General features: G+C 49.1%; 1 protein-coding gene across 1 annotated transcript; it reads right to left on the bottom strand.

Moving 5' to 3' along the window:
* Positions 1–5,532: 5,532 nt before the first annotated feature.
* On the bottom strand, positions 5,533–16,175 carry Zfp488 (zinc finger protein 488). The gene is made up of 2 exons (NM_001399139.1): positions 16,115–16,175; positions 5,533–8,179 (listed from the first exon to the last, which is right to left on the bottom strand). The coding sequence occupies exon 2, from the start codon at positions 8,066–8,068 to the stop codon at positions 7,052–7,054; it is 1,017 nt and encodes a 338-aa protein (NP_001386068.1). The 5' UTR covers positions 8,069–8,179; positions 16,115–16,175; the 3' UTR covers positions 5,533–7,051.
* Between the last annotated feature and the right edge of the window lie 295 nt (positions 16,176–16,470).

The following is a 16,470-nucleotide window of genomic DNA, read 5'->3' on the forward strand; positions in this document are numbered from 1 at the left end:
GTGTGTGTGCAATATAACATAAATTAAATCCTTAGTAATAGACTTTTAAGGGGTATTTCTTTCTTTTTTTTAATACTCTGCTCTTTCCCTAGGTTCTCATGATAAGCATATAGCCCTATTTTCAGATGTAGCAGTTACTATCCTAAAATACAGCACTGCATGTGCAGTCATAGCATCTGTACGTCTTTTCTCCCCTTGTCTGACACTTCTGGTGTTTGTGGATGGAAACCTGAGCTTATGTCCTGCAACCAAGAGCTCTGGGGACAGCAGATGGCAGAGATCCCATGGGTGTTTGGCAAATTCTGTGTTCTCGCACAAGCCACCGTTACCCTTCTTCATGCGGGAGGCCACTGAGGTGCAGGGAGCTTGGAAACCTGCCTGGGGCCACACACCCAGCACCTGTGCTCTGTGGAGATTCACTCCCAGCTGGGTTGCTTATGGGAGAGAGTTCCTAAGAAACAGTGAGCCTAGCTCTAGAGTCAGCCTGCCTGAGTAGGAAGACAGTCCAGCCTCCTTTTATCTGTGAGGTTCCAGGCAACATACTTCACTCTCTGGGCCTCAGTCTCCCTGAGGAAGGTAGATACGACATCTGTGAAAAAACACAGTTAATCCTAGGTCCAGCCAACATGCGTTGTCATTCTTCTTTTACTTCAAAACTGATGTCTTAGAAACCCAACTTCCTGGTCGTGGGGAGACATTATACTTTAGTTGGTTAGAGGAACCCTAGGTAAAGATTCAATCTGGACCAAGTGACCAGAGAGCCTACACATCAGCGTCCTTTCAGATCCAGGGTGGGTGGTCACAGACTGCCAGCAGCATCCTCAGGAGACAGCTCCAGGATGACTTCAGCCCTGGTCCTGACTAAGACACTATTTTTTTCTCCCAAGTATCCAGCCAGATCCCTTGGGTCACTCTTCTGAGGAGCAGCCCAGGCTCTTCTCAGAAACCCCTTCCTGCCCCATCAGCCAGACTGTTTTCTGTCAGAGAATAGTGCAGCCTGGAGCCACTGGTGAGGGGCGAGGTGGGACCTGAACCCAAATCTGTCTGCCTGAAAATCCCAATGTTTCCACTGCAGTCAGTAGCATCCCTGGGTCTCGGCCTGGGCCTGGGAAGGGAAATTGAACTTGAAAGTGATTAATATTCTCTGCATAGCAAAACAAGCCAGCCTTCCTGCACGTGAGCTTCTGACAGGACCTGCTTGGAGACAAGACTAGAATGAATAAAAGAGACAAAAGGAAGCAACACACACACACGCACACACACCGTCCTAGAAACTCTGTGTCCATGACTCAAGTTGTTACCACTATACTCTAAGGCCCTACCTGACCCAAGGCAGCTCCTGTCCCCAACTTATCATCTTGGACTCACCTATATATTACTTGAAGACACCCAAGATAGCACCCTCTCTTGCCCGGGCCCCTCTGCCACACAGACATCAGAATCTGTTGAGTTAATATTTAACATTACCACTATTGACAGCATCTATCATGCTTGCCCTTGGCTAGAGGCCCCAGCTTGGTGCCTGCACATTCTCTCCAGCCTTTTGCTCATCTATGGGCTGTAAGAGAATGATCATCACTGAAAGCACTGTTCTCTAATAACATTCCTCTCATGAGACAGACTTACCTACCCCACTCCTGGGTCCTAAGACTAAACAGAAAAGGTTGGGACAACTCCCTTGACCTTTGTCCAGGGTGCTGAAACGCCCCCTGAGGGCTCAGATGATTCTAATGATCCAGGTCTCCCATCACCTGCACAGTTAGTGGATTATAAGAGCCCTGGAAGGACAGCAAACTGACTCTGGGGCAAGACATGGCTAAGAGACTCCTGTTACTTTCTATCAAAGCCCAGACTACACTTTGGGCAGCCAAATTGGAGGCCTTTGGCTACAAACACAGAATGCAGAGCCTGCTATGCCTACCACCTTCTGTGTATTTGTCTCTCTTCCTGGGGCAGGTGCCAGGCCAGACACCGTGCAAGGAATGATGCAGAACAAGGAGCTTCAGAGAGGCCCCAGTGATATGAAGAGCAGGGTTAGGGAGATGGCACGGTCTGCCTTGGCCAGAGGCTGTCCCACAGGTCCAGGGTGGGCAAGATAGAGGATGTGTATCGTCAAGGACCAGCCTCAGCTTAGGGGTTCTGCGTGGGGAGCCTGGGAGCGGCAAAAACAATCAACTCAAAGTCAGATCATGGGTCAGGGTGGAGGCCTGTGTTCTGCTCAAGACAGCTTTCCAGATTTCTCTCTCTCTCTCTCTCTCTCTCTCTCTCTCTCTCTCTCTCTCTCTCTCATTCTGCTTGAGACAGTTCTCCCTTGCTATTCTAAAAATGTCTCTGGGTAACTCATCTCCTGCAGATCATAAGCCCAGTCTTTTATTTCACAGATCAATCCAGTCATTTACTCCAGGTTTCATTTTGATTATCTTGTGGATTGGCATCTGGTGAACCAGTCCTTTGATTCTTAGGACACAGCAAGCATACACACACACACACACACACACACACACACACACACACACACACTGCAAAAGAATTCAGAAATCTTCCTGACTCTGTTAGCACAGATGATTACGCTGCCCAGATGGGACCCTGCTCTGAAATTACCATTTCTACCACACCTGGGTCTAACCTTGCTCTGCCCCAGGCCAACCCTGAACTCAGGAATCTGTCTGCCTTTGTAAGCATAAACAAACGAACAAACCAACGAACTTAGCTGGGTGGGATCTCCTTCAATCACCACTCCCTAAATCTCTCCCTCTCCTTCCTTAGCATCTTTCTGACAAGCTGTCTCCTAGTATAGTTTCTTCTGTTCCTTTAGATTGGTGAGCTCCCCATACAGTTCATATTGCATCCTTTATTTTTGCATAGTTGAGGAATTATTTACTTTTATACCCATGATTTTAGAGTTTTTCCCACAGCCTTAAGGTCCCAGCGTTTACCGTTTTGCTGAGACATTAGCCACACCTTCGTCTCTATGACTCGTGCTGTCTCTGATTCTCACGGAGCATTAACATTAACAGGGAGGACATTCCTTTAAGTAGGAACTCAAAAGTATGTACCATATTATACAAACAAACCTAACACCTATGACATTTGTGGAGGCCCATGCCTGCTGGCCCTGTTCCAGGGACAGGAACCATGTCATTCCATCCCTAACAAGGCCATGTTAGACCTGGCAGTGTAGGCTGGGGTTCTGTGCCCAGGTGCTGGAGTATGGACTGACTCCCTCCAGCAGGAGACATCAGGGATCACCTCCCCATTAAACAAGGAAGGTGAAGAGAGAAAATGGGGGTCCCCACAGAGCCCCTGTCTTGAGGATAGGCCAAAACCGGAGAGACACTCCTGATCCATCTCCTGTCTCACTCACCCTTCTATGCTCAGGGCCACCCACATTGCCAGACTACAACAAAAGGAAATGAGGCGTATTAAATCCTGGGCCTGGAAGCTCTTCCTCAAGTCCCCACAGGAGGGCATTTTGTCTACCCCTAGCTGGTTCCTAGGGGATTTAGCTGCTGCCTGCTGACCTACAGACCTTGGCTGGGCTTTGACACTGATCCACTAATCTGAGAGTGTAGCATAAGAAGAGGACCAGACAGACACCAGAGCTCCCCTGCCTCCAGCCCTGAGAAACACAGATGTATCTAAGAGGTAAAGCTAAAATTTAAATCCTTTCCTTCCCATCCCGCATACAAAACTGATCTCCAAACACTCTCTCCTAAGAGGGGGAGTGGCCTACTGGACTCATAACTTTTATACTCCATGACCTTTAGACCTATCCCGTGACTTACAAAAAAACAACAAAAACAAAAACAAAAAAAAATAAAAACTGTGAACATGGTGAGGATGTGTGAAATCTGTCTGGATAAATGGCTTACAGATGCCTCTAGGGGGCGCCATCCCTCCCAAGGGGATGAAAGGAGGCCCTGGCCGGAGTTGGGCTTCCTTCTCACACTTTCGTCCTGAGTAGCAGTTCTCTTCCAGAACCCATGGGGACAGAGGCCACGAGTGAGGTTCCGAGGGCCAGGCCTGACCCCTGGCCAATGCAGCAGCTCAAAGCCTGCACCTGTCTGCCTGTCTGTGTTTAAACAGCAGCTGAGTTAGTTGACAATGACACTAATTCCTGGCCTTCTGCACCCCCTCATAGTCTGTATTCTACACGGCTTTCCCCAGGTGACCTGCCCAAGTTCATGACAAGCCTGCGGCCAACGTGTGCCACCACCATGTCTGTGCCCTGGCTCCTTCACCTGCCTTTGTTTTTCTAATTATACAGTCGTTTACATTTAGGACCCCTCACCTAAAGCTCCAGGAATCTGTAACAAGTTCAGAATTAGGACCTGGCACTGCATGGTTTTTAATTGTTTCCAAGCTAAAGACAATACTAAAAAGAAAACTTCAAGGACGGTCTGGGTTTAGCACTGCGTGCTCGGGGTGTGAGTTGTTGGTAAAGACCTTGTCTAGTAAGTTGCTCTGATCTCAGAATGCTTTCCTTCAGCCTCATTTTCAAATTCTCTTTCCTTTTGCATAATTCTGGAGATTGAACCTTGGGTCTCAGGCATGCCAGGCAAACGCTCTACTACTAAGCCGTAGCCCCTGCCCTGAGGACTTCTTAGATGCCCTAATTTTCCCAAGAATTATTTTTGTGTATGTGTAGTGGGAATGGTTGTGTCACGTGTCTGCAGGTGCTCCCTGAGGCCACAAGAGGGCAGGGCATTGACTCCCTGGAGCTGGAATTACAGGCAGTTGTGGTAACCCGAGGTGGGTCCTCTGGAAGATCGGCAAACACTGTTAACTACTGAGTCATCCTACACCCCTAGAAGCCGTAACTGAGTTGTGGTGGGTAGCTGCCTGACCACACAGGTGCTATAACACAATACCCTAGACCAGGTGACTTACAAATGACAGGAATTTATTGCTCACGGTTCTGGATCGCAAAGAGAACATGTGTCAGCAGATGTAATCTTTCGTGAGGGCCATTTTCTAGTTCAGAGTTTGCTCCTTTTAACTGTGTCCTCAGAGAGAAAGTGGGGAGCTGGCCGTCTGGAACCCATAAAGACATTAATCCAGCCTCCCAAAGGCCCACTTTAGAGTTTTCCCATGAATTTTGAGAACTGAAGATATCTAGACTATTTCTTTATGAAAGAGATAACTTGGGAAGTCGTGGCTTCATGGCTTCTCTCCAGGAGGAGCAAGTGACACAAAGGAGGAAGACATGAGAGGGGGCGGGACTTCCAGGGGATGCCTGGCAGCCCAGCATGCTTACTCTGAGGGAGTGTGTCACTAGCAAGTTCTAAGTCTCGAGCTCTTAAACATTTGAACTTGCAAATCCGGCTGCAAGCCAAGTTGTGTCAACATCAATTCTAAGCATCTCCTGTATGCTGCGACGGGACTGGTCCCCTTTCAAAGAGACGGCCTAGAACTCGCAGGCCAATGCATGAGCCCGAGGTAAGCGTGCATGTGCTTTTCACAGATGGCCACCTCCTGTTCCCCAAAGCCAACTCAAGAGTTGGCAGGAGCAAAGCCAGAGTCAGGCAGATCATTCATTCATTAACTTATACGTTTATTCTTTCTTTCAACAGATACTGTATGTCTGCGTTGTTCTAGATGACGGAACTATGCCAAAAACTCCCTTTCATTCCTGTGAGGAGAGCTACAGTGAACAGAATAGATTGATAGGCTATTTAGTATACAGGATGGAGGAAAGTGCTCAAGAGAAGAGTGGTGTGTGTGTGTGTGTGTGTGTGTGTGTGTGTGTGTGTGTGTGTGTGTGCAAGCACATGCACATGCATGAGCATGTGTGCATCATGCAAAGTAGCAAGGTTAAGTTGAAATCGAACGTAAGGAGACCAGCCTCTAAGTTCCTCAGTATGCTCCGTGACCATGCTAGCTAAGCAGACATGCAGAGGCTGAACAAGACATGAGCTCAGATCTGGGGGTTCATGGGATTTTGTTCTTCTGCCAGTGCTCCTGACTAAGTGGCACTGGGAAAGTCATTAACATTTCCAAGTTTAAATTCCTCTGCAGTAGGATGACAATTCACTGTCTATGTCCTGCAGCGTTTTGGGGGGTAGATGATAGGGTATGAAGTACTTCCTGGGTACCTCATTCTGAGTGTTCTCCAGTTGCTCTTTCCTGCCCTACTCAGAACCTCAAGGAAGGGTGGCACCTGGAGGTCATGCAGAATAAGTGTCTGTTTCTCTCTTCTCACGCATTCATGGTGTGAAGACCCAGAGAACAGGGGGGTGGAGTTACTAGCCCCCACTCCTTCGTTATGGTTTAAGCCAGACCACTTGTCCACTCAGCCACTTTAGGCCTGGATTTGTGTTGGCCCAGGGAAACTTGGGCTTGTGACCCATTTTCTGGGCATTTTGCACTCTGACTTTGCCATATCCAGCATAATGATCCAGCAGCAAAAGGGCCTAGATTTCAACGCAGCCTGAGCCGAGTCCACCAAGCCACGCTACCTCCAGTCTTATTGCAGAGAAACACGATGTTTGTTCACCCCTGAGATTTCAGGAATAAAGTAGCTGGCTAGTGCAAGCAATGATCCGTACGATTTCTGCTCACATTGCACTGGGGAGCAAGCCGGCCACTATCCAAACAACACCTTCCTCAGTACTCTGATGACATCCTGCGATCACACCACTTTCAAAACAAGAAAACGGAGGGTCACCGAGTTGAAGGAGCATGTCCAAGGTCAGGGCTCACAGTGGAAGCCCAAGTTGAATGCAGGCCTGCTTGCCAGCAAAGCCGAGGGTGTCATGCTTGTGTGCTTCCTTGCAGAGTACCAGGGACAGAGTCAGGAGCAGCCCTGTTCCCTGAGCCATGGGTCCTACCATCCCGTGAGTGAAGCTTATCATTTTAATGCCTGATTTTTCCAGGAAAACACAAGGACTGGGACATGTGACGAATTATAACTGAGTTGTTCATCTCTGGGAAGCAAAAGGAATGTCTCGGAGACGTCTTTGACAACCTTCTTAGCACAGGCCAGGAGTCACCTGTGCCTTACCACTTCCTACTGGAAACTATGGACATCAGTTTTCTCCGTTGCCACATGCTAACTATGTGAAGTCATATGCCTGGAAAGATGGTGACGCTCCCGGAAGTCCTCATGGCAAACGGGGCAAGTGAGAACTTCCTCTCTTCGTTTCTTAGAATGTGGATCGGGGCCCACATGCTCCCTTTTGTGATGGGACCGCATGTGGAAGACCAGGTCAGCTGTCAGACGAAAGGCCAGGTTGCACTTGGCACACCAGTTCTGAGTAGACAAGCCCAGGGAGGAGAGCGTGGGCGGCAAGAGAGCCCGAGAGGCTGTGGCAGAAGATGCCGAGGATGTGAGTGCTTGCACCTGGGTGTGCTCCAGCCATGGTGTAGGAGCCCCCTGGAACGCATTGCAGAGTAGAATGTTCTGTGACAATGTGTGCAATTTCCAGAAATCACCCATGAATTTGAAAGTTGACAGATGCGCCCAATATGGGATGTCCACAGTGGTGATGAGTCCTGAGAGCTCCCACGAGTCGTCTGCACTTCCAACAGCCAGAAGCATGGGGGAGCACTTAGATTTCTCCGCTGGGCGCTTGGCTGGCTTTCTGAAAGCACTTTTCTGCTCGCTCCGGGCTGCGCCTGGCCATACCGGGCACACTGTGCCATCACCTGAGGCTCTGAGGAGACTCACGGGCAGCTGCTGAGTGCCAAGCTGGCCTTCTGGGTTCTCCGACTTCCTTGTCTGGGCCCGGATGTCCCCTGGCCTCTCCTGGAGGCATGACAGCTCTGTGAAGGTATTCTGCCTTTGCTCTGTGCACGCCTTGCAGGCCAGAGGCCTGTCCGGTTGGAGCTTGTCTGGTGCTGCTGACAGGCTCAGGTCCGTGTAGGCTGCATCTTGACCCTCCTTTCCTGCAGCAGCAGCATCAGAGTCCACAAGGGTCATTTTCTCGAGCATCCCCGGCTGGGTCTGCTTGGGTTCCATGAGCTTCCATCGCTTTTCAACTGAAGGCCTCAGAGAAGCTCGTTTGCCCTCAGCCATGTGATCAGTAGGGCCTGACAGGCTAAGCAAGGTGGATGTTCCAGCAGCCATTTGTCTACAGGGCTTTGGGGTTCCAACGAGCTGGTCCCTACCCCCAGGAGGAGCTATGAGATAGGAAAGTCCCCAGTGAAGCCTGGACTGGATGCACTTGACCGCTGATCTCTGCAGGAAGAAAAAATAACAGACAGTGAGGCAGGCACTGGTCATTCAGTATCCCATATAGACCAACACCAGAGAAGCCCACTTTCTCTAGCCTTACATTGATGTTTGTGAAGTGCGAACGGTGTCGTCCCAAAGAGAAGGAGAGAAAAGATGAGTGGCTCAGATAGACCCCAGTAGCAGGTAGAGACCAGTACCTGCCAGAAAGACCCTTGGAGCGATGGCACAAGAATAATATGTCACGACCCCGTTCAGGAAAAGGCAGGGAAGCCACAGAAAACAGCTACTGTGATTAACCAGGCCCGGCTCAAAGCCGCAGAGGCTGGAGGAACAGGAAAGGGAGCCTGATCTGATCTGAGGCAGAAAACAGGAGATCCTGGACACCCAGCAACAAGCTGGCCCTGCGGGGAGGAAGCTGTGCACAGTCTCCAGCATCTCCGTCCGGCTCTGACTCGGTGTTCAAAGACTAGGGAGCCACAGCACCAGGCGGTGATGGTGTGGAAGGTTCGTGCGTTCGTGAGCTCAGCTCCTCATAGCATTCTCTCTCTTCCCTGTCTCCTAAACTAACATTTCTCCACATCTCCTGCCTGCTTCCACGTGATCCCTCTGCACCAATCTTAGATTCCTTGTCCCAGATTTTCCCTACTCCCTTCCAAGCCTGCATACATGATCTGCTTTTCACTGTAGACCCTGCACTGGCTGACACCACGCAGTGGCCTCAGCTGCTGAGTTTCATGCACTTTTCTCCCACTCTGGTCCCCACTAGGGAGCATTTCCCAAGTCCCCCCTAGGAGTTAGGGGTTTGACATCCACGCCAGGGGTAGAGGAAAGAAGGGTAGCTCTTTGTTGTGGGGAAGCTTCAGGGCTTTTTCCGAGAGGCCCTGCTTTGACCTCGCCTGGATCTGGCTACTCTCTGATTCACAAAAGGAAAGCTTCAGAAGGATCACAGTTACAAGTGCCTACAGTAACCAGGCAGCCACAGCGGGGTGCAGAAGCACAAGACAAAAGCTCTAGACTCCTGAGGGATCGATCCTACTGCAGGATCCTATGGATGTTCTTCCCACACTATGGGAGCTCATCACTAAACTGGGACTTGGAAGTGGCTTCGGCTCCCAGTGGAAACTATAACTCACCGCCATTTTCTTTGAAAACTGCAGATGTCCCCTAGTGTGCAGACCTGAGGCTCCCTCAGGAGATTGTTCATCAAGCAAAGGAATGGCTTCTGTCAGCATCTGCCCTCCTCTACCTTAGTCAAAATATTGTCCAGCTGTGACTCTGGGTACAGGTTTCCCTGGGCTGGATGAATGTCACTTCTCCTAGCCTGCTGATCTCTCAGGCCCAGGAGACAGGGCCTGTGCCAGTGTCTGCAATCCATAGCCCCCAGAGGGCACCCAGGTGAGGCATACGGCAAGCCCTCGGGAAGTGCTGTGAGGACCAAAAGGTTCCTAAGCCAGACAATAGAGCCGATGTTTGACAGCCTGCAATCCAGCATCTTGCCTCACAGCCAAGTCTAATATGCTTCTGTTACTGGGGTTCTACACTTCTACTTAGTTCCTGTCTTTCTCCAGTTCATGTCTCCAGCCAGCCCCTCTGATGGCGGGACCCTCCCTGCCCCATAATCTAATAAGTTCCTTCTCTGCTGTGTTGGCCACAGCTGATGTTTGCTGCTTGTACCCTAAGTACTGTGACTGTTCTAGAACTGATAGCCTCACCCAGCTCTTGGGGACTGTGCCTCCAGGACTCTTTCAGGGAGAATGTCAACACAACACACGCTCACGTGTGCACACGTGGGAGCAAACACACATACGGAGGCTTCCATCCAGTGGCACCAGTGGCTCGGCGCCATCCCCACATGTGTGAGCATTGGGTGGCCACTTCTGTATTAGCAGGGTAAACGGCACCACCTGCCAGCTTGCCTTCTTGGGTCATCCTAACATGTTTTCACCCGGGCTGAGTTTCCCCCGCTGGTTGGCATGCTGATTTTAATTCTTGTTGTCAGGTATGCTAGGCCACTTCAGGTACTGAGGGACAGGAACTTCTATAGGCACAAGTGGCCAGAGGGCTGGAGGAACACTTGGCAGGGTGGATGTGGGCTCTCGGGCCTTTACATCACATTGAGCACAGTCCACTCTCCTCCTGGCCTTGTTTCTGTCTAGAGCTCCAGTCTCCCTGGTCTCCACTCACCAGACCCACTCGCTCCACAACTAAACCCACTCATTCCTCCTCTACCCATGTCAACTGTCTACTTGTATCAAACCCCTGAGCATCTACATGTGAACTGGCTTCTGTCCATGCCCTGGAGGGGCCATGGTCTAGAAGGAACAACATTCTGTGAGGGAGGCACATTGAAGATGAAGCTCTCTGAGGGGATGGTGGAGCAAGGCTTGAACACTGCCTGATCATTGGCCTAGTCATCTGGATTTAAAACTAAGAAAGGGAACCTAGCCATCTCCTTGCAGAATACTGGCAGAGCCACAATGCTGACTGGAGCTGCATTCTACAGTTTTCATCGCTAGAAAAGCTTACCCTATGCCGGAGTGACCCACCCTACGCCAGAGTGACCCGGAAGTGGCTAGGCTCCTTACTGGCACTCTGGGGCTTATGGGGCAACCACATCATCTTGCTGCTTTCTGCCTCCCTGTGCAGGAAGCACACAGCACAAACACCCCCACCAACCCATTTCTTTCAGAAGTCCCCAGAGAACTTAAACCAGCATCAGCTTTTTGAGGAAGTTAAATACTCCTCCAATTTTCAAGTAATAGAATGTCTGTTTGAATCCCCACCACTAAGTTTCTATTCCATGAGCTCACACAGACATACACATACATTCGCATGGCCATGTTTTTACACACATGCATGCACACACACACATGCATATGCACATAGAACACGCATACACACACATATACTTTCACACAAACACACACTCATTCATGGGAACTGACCTATATAGACATACATGTGCAAACATATATACAAATATACAAACACTCCTGTGGCACAGTAAAACACATCTTCTGCCTCTCGCTCTCATCTCAGATACGTCTCCAGTCGGCTGGATTCAGACAGTGTGATGCCTGTCTTGCATTGATCCTGCCTTGAAACTCCATGAGTTCACAGCCTTTACTACACCTTTGCAGAGACCTTCACAGCTCACGCAGCACTTCCAACCATAGACAGCTAATCTCAGAAACCAGAACTTTCCGTGGCTTGCAAGCAGATGTGGCCACCCTCTTCTCAGGGACATGTGGGACAGAAAGCTGCTCACCAAGCTGCTTCATACCAGCCATGATAATCTTCGGTCTAAGTGCATACAGGCCAACAAGTCCATGCGCTTGACTTCACATAAGTGTCACAGAAGCCAGGAGGTGCATCATGCCTCTCCGCCCAACTACATTCATTGTCAATCTGTCCCCAATCCATCTTGCTCAACCCCACATGGCCTTGACACCACTGTGAATCTGGAGAATCCCAAATAAAGAGTTAGACGACCTATGTAACGTCGGGCCCCATCCATGCCATCATCCCAGTTCTTAAAGCGGGGAGAAGAGAAAGAAGGAAAGGGGGAACTGAAATGAAATAAGGAGAAAAGGAGCAGACAAAGGCAAACTAGTGACTAAGTCGAGGAAGACAGGAAGAGGAGCTTGTATACATGCGTGTGAGACTTCTGCATATGTTTATGTGAGTGTGTGCACGTGTTAGCACGTACGTTTGCTGTGTGTGATTTGTGTGTAAGTGTGATTGTGTGCACTTGGCTATTCATCAGCCTTTCTTGGGATTAATCGTGCAAGTGCACAGGGTTCCCTTGAAAGTCCCCCTCAGCCCCAGTTCCCACCTTTACCCTCCAGGAAAACTGCCCCGATGGAAGCCCCTCCTTCAAAATGGAATCTAACGTGAGACTCATAAAACTTAGTCCTGCAGAAACCTCGCTGCCTCCATGTGCTTATCTCCCCCGAATGGACGCTCAACCCTTCCTTGGATGCTAGCATCTTGCCCAAGGTCAGAGTCAGACGTCTAAACCTCATCCATCTTCAGCAGCATCTGTGTCTCCCTGATCCCTACGCCTCTCAGAGGGCCACTGCACTCTCGGGAGCTCATCTCCAAATGGTTCCACATCCCAGACACAGAAGTCTGACCCCACACGGTGCTCGGTGCTTCTTACCTGCGCCTCTACCTCCCTGTTTCCCTGTGGATCGGTCTCTGCCCAGCTGTTATGTGGGCAGAGTGGAGCTGCCCCTCCCCCTCCCCTCCCTCAGACGCCAGCTGCCCTAGGCAATGATGGGTCTGTGCAGTCCTTGTTTCTTGCTCCAAACATCCTATGAAAAGACTCTTTGTTGTCCTCGGCTGCCTTCAATAGCTTCGGTTCATCCTGGGCTCTCCGTCCTGAGCCTCTACGGGTCCTCATCGACCCACCATTGTGTGTGTTCCACTAAAGGGCTTTTCTTGCCAACCTTGGTTCTTTTCACTACGGTGTCCACAAGACAACCTCTGAATCGCACAAACATGGCTCAGAACCACTCCATGTTCTTCTACCTGGAAAAATAGAGATGAAACTCCAACACCCTCAGACCATTCTTCCAGACCTCAGATTACATGATGATCCCATGCTCTTGAGTGCTGTCTGACACCAGGATCCCCAAAGCAGCAGGGTAGAAATCTTACCACGGCCCATCTTTTCTGCCATTGGAGCTACTAACCAGTGTGCTGCTATTGGCCAACACAGCAAGGACTATATTCTGGGAAATTAATTTTTTCTCCAGTCTTATTACCCATTCTTGGGTATAAACCACCCACTCGTCCTCCCAACGTCTGGGAGGCTCTGGCTACTTTCTCCCATGTAATCTTGCTGTCTATGCCTTTGCCGGTTGTCCCAGCTTCTGTGGCATCCCACATTCACATCACCAAAGTCAAGTGCACGGGCTAGAGGGACAGAAGGCCTGGATTCCAACATTCTCTGCTGTTACCCACACTAGGACCTCTGTTTTCCCATCTGCAAAAGGGGAACATTTGGGTACCCCACCTCACTGTGTTGTCATAAATGTGAGTTAGATTGGTATCTCTACAGTGCTGAAGAACCTGGCTCGGCACCCAGTTTGTAGACAAATTGTTGTTGCTCTCATCACAAGGGGACAGAGTCACCTCATGGCCCCCTTCCATTCCTTGAGAACTCAAGGGAAGTAGCACACAGCCTGCTAATGAATGAGCAAATAACCAGGCCATTTCTTCCCCCCTTGTTCCATTCATGGATCTCAGCTGCAATTCATAAACTAGTTCTGTTCAGTGACACCATGGACCCTGCTAGCTTGTCCCCTGCATTTGCTTCTCAAGTTAAAACAAAGCAAAGCATAAACAAACAAACAAAAACAGTGCACCCAGTCTTCTGATGTCTCTAGTCTCCGGAGTCTTCCAAGATTCTTTTGGAAGATTCCTGAGTATAACCACATACTGACATCTTTGTATAGGGATGGTGAGCGGAGTGTGCACAGGTTTCTAGGTCTCTCCTAGCTCTGGGATATGGAAACAATGAAAACCTAAGAGCTTTCTAGGCCTTCGTGGAGAAGCAGAGATGGGGGCTTCCTTGGGGCTCCCACATCCAGCTAAGGCGTTCTATCTAGAGCAATGCCTTTTGTGTTCAGCAAAGCTGACTACGTTCCCAGGACGCAGTCAGTTCCCAGTGAGGACTACAGTGAGGCCTGACCTAGTGCTAACCCAGCTTGGCCATGCGGACCCACATAGAGGTAGATGACATCATTACCCCCTCCATCCCCAGGAATCTGCAGAAACAGAGCCAATGTCACAGAGGACAAAACAAGTGTTCACAGAGGTTCTCCTGGGTGCATCCAGAGTTAGCCATGGCCAAAGGTGGCCAGGACAGAGTAAGGAAAAGCACTCCAATAGACATTATCAACTGGCCAACAAGTAGTGCTGTCTGGAGTGGCCCTTCAGCTAGGACATATGGGGTTGAATTCGCTCTGAGGGTTCAGATTCCAAGACATAGCTTGAGTTACAGTCTCAGCTAGCCCCACTACGTGCATGACCCAAGACAAATGTTCAGGATGTTAATTCCCTTATAAGTAAAACTGGAATAGTGATATCACTTAAGGATGCTTCTAATTGGATTAAACAGGGGTCTGTGTAAGATCTCAATAAAGGAAACTCCTGTTCCTGGTACTGTTAGAAAGGCAAAGCAAATGCCCTACCCTAGCCAGGGTTGCAGTCACAGGATAAAATGCATGGCTTATCTACCAGGCTGCTCAACAAGGCCCTTTTCTATTCAAACAGTAACATTGTCTAAAGAGAGAAGGGCATCGACATTTTCATACAGACACACGACATAATGAAGGAAAATGAAATTCAGAACATCGAAACTCAAGACACTTTTTTGTATGCCTTTTTAATGGTTTGTCTGTTTTAAATATAATTAGCCAAGTCCTGGATTTCTGAATTCTAAGTCAGTTGAAAAGCACCCCCTTTGCCATCGACATTACCAGTTCAGACTCACTGGAGTCAGTGGTTGAATGACTTACAAGACAATTGAACTCTCCAGTGCAGAACACGATCTGCCAAGTCAAAGGTCCCAGCACGTTCTTATTAATTGCCCATAATCCTTTAGTATAGCATCAAAAACTCTTCCACTAATCACACTATGACCCTCACTGACCAGATTCAATTTCTGCTCAGTTTTGTGTGGCTTACTTCTTCCTTTTCTGTATCAATAAAAAAGTTAAACAGGCTAAATTATCATAAAACAGCACAATAAACTACAAGGCCAATTTAAATTTTTCTCTAAGAAGCCAAGACTGCAAGCTTTAATTTGTAATTAACATGCTCGAAAACAAGCAACTTAGTGTATGCTTTGTATGTCCTTTTCGATATAAAGACATATAAATACCATTAAACATAGAATTATGTCTTTGCCAAGACTAAATATTCAACGAAGCATCAGAAATAGCTTCGATCTACATGATGTACTTGGCTCCCTGACAATTTGGCTTTCCTAGGTTTCTTCTTTTAAAAACGGATCTAAGGTAATCTTTGAAAGTGACATGAAATATTTTCACATTTACCCTCCTTCATAATGTAGACAAAACGGTAAGCAGTCCTGGGCTCCCATTGTCTTCCTACAACCAGGCCCTGAACACCACCCCCCTCTGTGCCCCAGAATCTGACAAGCACAGCTTGTGGAAGGCACGCATGGTTGGAGCTGTCCCCTAAATGCTACTGCAAGGATCGGCTTTCCTGGTGCGCTGTCTGTGCCTATTAGGGAAGAAAATGATGTCAAGAAAAAAACGCAGTATCCTATCAAAGCCAGGCATTTACCTTCTGCTAACCCTGAAAACTGAAAACTCGGAGATACACAATTTGATCATTTATGGATTTTTTTTTCCCATAACAGGCATTGAATTACATTTCCAGATGTTTGTGGATATCTACTGGAAAATACATCTGGGATTGGGTCGTGGTTCTTACATAGCGTTCAGCACAAACCCTGTTGAGGATAATAGAGTATAGGGATGCATGTGTGGAGACACGAAATCAAGAAGTACAGCGCGCGCGCACACACACACACACACACACACACACACACACACACACACACAAAGTCTGTCTAGGACGAAAAAAACAGAATTGTGGATTTTTTTTTTTTTAAGAAAAAAAAAAAGGACTGCAAGAGGAACCACCATCAAATATTAAACCTACGAGGAAATAAAAAGTGAGAGGAAAGAGACCAAAGAAGAGACAAGGTGAGAAAGGCAGAAGATGAATAGCAGATAGTGAAGTGGGGAAAAATTTAGAAGCTGGAGACAGAGGAAAAGAGGAAAGGGAAATCCGGCCCAGCAAAGCTAAGGCGGGACTTGGGAAGAGACCAGGGGAAAGAGATGCATTCTGCCGTCGTCCCGGTGAGTCTGTCGGGTAGGACCGCGGAACGCAGCTCACCTGGGCTTTCCCGCAGCATCAGCGAGGCAGGATGAGGGTACCGGCTGTGGGTCCTCCGGCGTGAGTTGTGGAACTTGGCTGCAGAGCCCGCGGGATTCCAGGCCCCGCCTCGGGGGCGGGACCTTCAGGTTCTTAGAGGGTCTCCACCCCTGGCTCCTTCGGCTGAGGCACCAGAGTCCTAAGACCTTAGCAGCCTGGCAGAGATCAGAGCTCTCAGCTCCACTTCTCTCTCCTCGCCCCCCAGGCTCCGAAGCTTGACAGACAGCCAGGAGCTCCAGTCTCAGACCTGCTGTGTGACTCACAGACTCTGTAGCCTCTGAGCTGTTGCACAGTGCACTCCAATGCACTCCAACCTC

Source organism: Rattus norvegicus, chromosome 16 (genome assembly GCF_036323735.1).
Source record: "Rattus norvegicus strain BN/NHsdMcwi chromosome 16, GRCr8, whole genome shotgun sequence".
Classification (NCBI taxonomy): Eukaryota; Metazoa; Chordata; class Mammalia; order Rodentia; family Muridae; genus Rattus; species Rattus norvegicus.

Excerpts from the sequence above, each read along its gene's own strand:
- Zfp488 (NM_001399139.1), bottom strand. The coding sequence starts at position 8,068 with ATGGCTGCTGGAACATCCACCTTGCTTAGCCTGTCAGGCCCTACTGAT.